General features: G+C 43.0%; 1 protein-coding gene across 1 annotated transcript in view; it reads left to right on the top strand.

Moving 5' to 3' along the window:
• Nucleotides 1-2,753: 2,753 nt before the first annotated feature.
• The window catches only part of HSD11B1 (hydroxysteroid 11-beta dehydrogenase 1), a 35,226-nt gene continuing 32,494 nt past the window's right edge, over nt 2,754-5,485 (top strand). Inside the window, exons 1-4 of the mRNA XM_012811859.1 lie at nt 2,754-2,992; nt 3,772-3,902; nt 4,701-4,812; nt 4,937-5,122. Of these exons, the coding sequence (XP_012667313.1) occupies nt 2,905-2,992; nt 3,772-3,902; nt 4,701-4,812; nt 4,937-5,122 (517 nt within the window). The 5' untranslated portion in view covers nt 2,754-2,904. The remainder of the gene's footprint in view (nt 2,993-3,771; nt 3,903-4,700; nt 4,813-4,936; nt 5,123-5,485) is intronic.

Raw genomic sequence — 5,485 nt, forward strand, 5'->3', positions numbered from 1 at the left:
GAGCCCACGCTGTGTGGGTATCTGAAAAGTGCCATGTCATGTTTACAATATTTGCTGAAAGCTTGTTCCGGAAGGTAGATGATCAGTGCATTTCAAAGGAAGGGCACCAAGGAGTGGAGTGAACAGTTAGCTTCCGTGCTGTGGCAGGACGCAGAACTGCAGGGCTCGGGGAAAATCTGACTGGAAACAAATGCTAATTGAACCAGTTGTTATTTCCTCTTTCCGTTATTTATTAGCATCTGTTTAATTTGATGAGAACCCTGGGAAGGGGATTTAGGAAGTGGGATTGATCTGTTCTGACCACAATGATGAATCCCTGGATTAAACCAGGCTCCAGGAAGACGGGAGTTTTCTCATTGCAGCAGAAACACTAAAACAGCACAAGTTGATTGAGTGTCTATTGTGGAGCAAGAGCGGGGGAGAATGAAGAGAAGCAAAGATGAAAACAACACAATCCACACCCTCCAGGAGCTTATAAGCTAATGAGAGAACCAGCCACATAAATACGGACAGGCAAGGGATTTGGGGTTAATTATATGATGTGGTTAAAGTGTAGCCCCCTGGGGCCCTGAGACCCTCTTGGGAAAGTGTGACTATTTTCATAATCATACTAAGACATTCTTTGACTTTTCCTGAGACTACAGGATATGTAATAATGACATTGCCCTGACTGCCAGTGGCATATAAGCTTATCTATTTCTGAGTTTAAAAAAAAAAAAAAAACCCTGAGGCTCAATATCTAATACACCAACACACCATCAATATCTAATGCTAATATCTAACAGCAACAGGTAAAAAGTACACAGGCAAAAAGGTTCTCCGAGGTCCTCAAGAACTATTGAATGTAAAAAGGGCCCAAAACCAGAAAGTTTGAAAACAGTGAAGACATAAGGTATCGTGTCTTAAGATGTCTACACGGTCTTCTTGTTTCCCATCAGTGCACTTTGTATAGCAATTATTTTATCGAATTCCATGAAATTCACTTTATTGGAGGCTTTATTTTCTCGCATCATAGCTATTAGGTCATCTAATTATTAATCTGTTTGTGTCTTTGGGTTTAAATGTGTCTTTTGAGGCCGCACAATGTCGGACTTCATTTTTTAATGGAGCCAACAATCAGCGATTGTTGACGCATTGGTCTTGTGCTCTGTTGCCCTCCAGTTCTCTTACTCACTGTTATTTTTACTTTCTTTAAATTCATGTTTTCTGTCACGGACTGGAAAATCCTTTAGGTCTTTTTCGTCACACAATAAACTTCCCTCGTCTGCTCCTCTTTCTATCATTTTGGCGTCGTCATATTTAAAGCAACTGTTCGTTGTGTCCCACAATTTTGCAATGACTAGTGTAGGATGAAGCAAATAAGGCTTAGGCTTCCTCCCCCTTGGGGGATGAGAATGGAGTCTAGTCCATCACGAGAGTCTAGTCTATAATTTAGTAGCATGAAGACCTTTACAAAATTATACAGCTATATCTTGCAATCCTGAAGGTATGTAATCTAATTCTCACTTGAATTTTTATCTTTTTTCTATTTTGATTCTCCATGGTCCGGAAGTAGACTTCACAGCTCTGGGCCTCTGTTGACAAATTGTTTCATCTCCTCTGAGTCTTAAATTATTTTCTCTTACTCTGATACTGTACTTCAGCTTGTAACTCAGTTTCCCTCAACCTCATGAAAATTCTGGCCCCCCACTCCCAACTCCTGTTCCTCTTCCAAAGCACTCATGCTCATTATCACATTTAAATTTTTTCCCTGCTCTAGTGGTCCCTTGCAGAACTCAGGATTGCTTTGTGATGGGGTAATTTTCAGGATTTGGTTGGTTGGTTTTGAATTGAAAACCCCAGCAATGACACATTTTAAATTCTTTCTTTGAGGATTGTTCCTTAATTAATTCTTGCTACAGACATACGGAGGTGGTTATTTTTATGTTTCCCTGATAAGGAATTCTAAATTGCTAGGGGTTCTCCTCTCTGTCCTCTTACTGTTAGCAGATCTATTTTTAGCTGGGATGTGGGCGTCCCAGGCTAGTTTCACTTCAGTAGTGCTGGTTCTTTTTCTTTTCACACTGGGCTCCTCTCCTAGCATCCTCTCCGTGTTTCTTGTTCTTCTATAGCATTTACAAGACCCAGTCTAATAGCTTAGTGCCTTTTTTCTTGACGCTCATTATTTCCCTTTTATTCTCTGTTAAAGTAATAAGTGTACGTTCCGTTGCACTAGCCTGAGAGTCTTTTGAATCGGACTTGAGTTTCCCACCACCTGGGTTTCTGGCTGGCTTGCAACCTCCCTTTGATGTTGTAATAACTTTTTCATTGAACTTGAGTATGGGGCTTATAGGGCTTTATTTATTTTTTTCCCTGAGATGTGGACATTTCTTATGCTTATTTTGCTCTTTGGAGCTGTTATTTTTAATTGCTTCCAACTGGGGGTGGGATGGAGAGTGAGATTCAGCTTGAATTCAGCTCTCCCTTCTATTACTCACATTTTCTTCCAGAAGCCCCACATATGCTCTTCTCTCTCTGCCTTTGACAAACCACTTTTGAAAAACCATGGATCCCTGGCATAAATGGTGTTAAGAGGAAGATGGACTCAGAGTAGGGATGCTCAGGAATCCAGTCCTGTACAGTCATGAGCTTGGCCATCTGGAAGTCTCCTCTTGCTCAATGAAATGGAGTAAACATTGTCCATTATGAAATCTACCACGCAGGCTGCCAGGGACAAATGGGATCCCACCCAAAACCAATCACTGCTCTGACAAGGAAATTGGCTAGCACTGCCTGAGACTACTCCAGCCTCCCCCATCCCTGATGTCACAATTCAGAGGCTGCTGCCTGCCTAGGAGGTTGTAGAAAGCTCTGTAGGTTCTCTCTGTGTGTCCTACAGGGCTCTTCGGGCCAGGTCCCTATCTGATGGCTTTTATGAGAAAATATCTCCTGCCCACTCTGGGGCTCTTCTTGGCCTACTACTACTATTCTGCAAAGGAGGAGTTCAGACCAGGTAAGTACCAATGTGTCTCATTTGGGAGGAATAGGCTAAAAACACAGGGATGCTGGAGTGTCCTGAGGATCAAGATGTGTTCTTGATCCCCAAAATTACTGAAAAAGAGGGAACCCTGAGGTGGGACTGTGTCTCTATGTCCTCCAGCTACAGGCTGTGGGCAGGAGGGGAGAGGGGAGGGGTAATCGTGTAGCCAAAAGCTTGCCAAATAGGCCATGTTTTATTTGGCACCCTTAATGGAAAGCAATTTCAAATCTCCCACAAAAATGAGGGTAATACCCAAATTCACAACTCAGCCAGATAATTGGGCTCGACGGAGGGACTGATAAGTGGGAGTCAAAAAAATACTCTGGAGTTGATGACTACACAGAGGCGAGGGAAAATCCCTGGAATTACTATGAACACATGTGTTTTGATTCCTTCTGAAATATTCTTTCAATTGAGCAAAATTGGATGAGTCCAGAAATGTCTGGAACGCCAGCATTTTAGCTGAACCATGACTGTTCTGGCCTTGTTCTATGATCTCAGTCTGTGGAGGTTTTTAGAAACGACAGCAGGGAGGCTTGGTTTGGGGCAACCCAGGCCAAACCCCCACTTGAGAGCATGTTTATGAAAGACCCAAACTGCTCCCTCAGGGATCTACGCAGTTGAGACAAATTGATCTGGGCTCATAACCCTCCAAGTTAGAAACTGAGATAAAGCTGCCCAAATCTAAAGAGGGAGAAGGAAAGATGCTGCCAAGTTGGGTATGGTCCTCACTTCCTTTTGGGGTTCCCCAGAGATGCTCCAAGGAAAGAAAGTGATTGTCACAGGGGCCAGCAAAGGGATCGGAGAAGAGATGGCTTATCATCTGGCCAGGATGGGAGCACATGTGGTTGTGACAGCAAGGTCAGAAGAAAGTCTACAGAAGGTGAGGGTCCTGTGCCCGCAGACACACGCACCATTACACGCCCGGATATGTTCTTATGTATATATTTATGTTCACATGTACACACACTGTACATATATCCATATACAAATGCATACACACACTTAAATTTGCACTTTCATATATAGGCTCAAACATGGAAACCTTCATCTATCTAAGTATGCATTTAAGTGTTCATAGATAGAGACATAGAGAGATAGATTCACATATAATATATATAATATACAAACACACACAGTATATTTAGCCATAAAATTCTTGAGCCATGTACGCTGACAGACGTGCCTAGTCATGCACATCTACACATGGAGCCATACATATAGAAAGATGTTTTCAGACCCTGAAATTCCAGAACCTACTCATGAATATTTATCCTTATACCAATGCAGAGTCTCAGGCATGTGCCCTCATAAACTTACAAACCCACAGATATATAAACACTCATACAAACCTCAAGCCACCCACACAGTAACCAGCATCCATACTCATAATAATTCAAAAATACCGACTCATAGAAACCCATGAACATAATGCATATAAATGTATACACTTAAATCCAAGCACAGTGATGACTTTATCCATTTAAACCCCACCATGTTCTACAAAAACAAAGGCTGATGGTCACAAGAGTTGTATTTAGCAACCATGCATAAATGCACACACACCATTTCTTATCTAAACGGGGCTGTGAGCAACTTCTCATTTAAGCACCTGTTACTTGAGAGACTGTCCCCCAAAGTCTGCAGCTAGTGCTGACACTATTACTGCTGTGTCATGCAGGTGGTATCCCGCTGCCTGGAGCTTGGAGCAGCCTCAGCACACTACATCGCTGGCTCCATGGAAGACATGACCTTTGCAGAGCAATTTGTTGCCAAAGCAGGAAAGCTTATGGGTGAGTCTGCTTCTCTCCTTCCCCCATTAAGCTCTGCCCTGAGGGTCACCAAAGAACTTTTGGGAGGGAAAGAGAGAAGGTATTAACCCCAGATGGTTTCTATCAACACAGCCATCTCTTACAGGGGGATTGGACATGCTCATTCTCAACCACATCACCAAGACTTACATGAGACTTTTTAATGATGATATTCACCACTTGCGCAAAATCATGGAGGTCAACTTCCTCAGTTACGTGGTCCTGAGCGTAGCTGCCTTGCCCATGCTGAAGCAGAGCAATGGAAGCATCGTTGTCGTCTCCTCGCAGGCTGGTGAGTGGGACAGGGACCAGCACGGAAGGTAGGCGATGGCACGAGGCTCTGGAGTGAGCATGAATTTTTATCTGTTTCCATGCAGAGAGGTAACACAATATGTGGTATTAATCTGAAGTTGAAATACTCACAGCTTGCGTATATGCTTGGGCAGGCAGAGATACAGATAAGCAGAGACGTGGGTATGTAAACCCCATGAGGGCGTGCATACAGAGTAGAAAGGACACTGCTAAGAATTAACAGGACCCAAAAAATCACGGGATTGGTTAAGGGAGGTGAGCCACAAAATTCTGGAAAGTAACAAAAGAAAAGCAGTAGTTTGGAGTGCCGAGTGGAAGCCTAGTTTGTGAACTACAAGTAGAG

Source organism: Otolemur garnettii, unplaced genomic scaffold, assembly GCF_000181295.1.
Source record: "Otolemur garnettii isolate 467f Iridium unplaced genomic scaffold, OtoGar3 scaffold00178, whole genome shotgun sequence".
Classification (NCBI taxonomy): domain Eukaryota; kingdom Metazoa; phylum Chordata; class Mammalia; order Primates; family Galagidae; genus Otolemur; species Otolemur garnettii.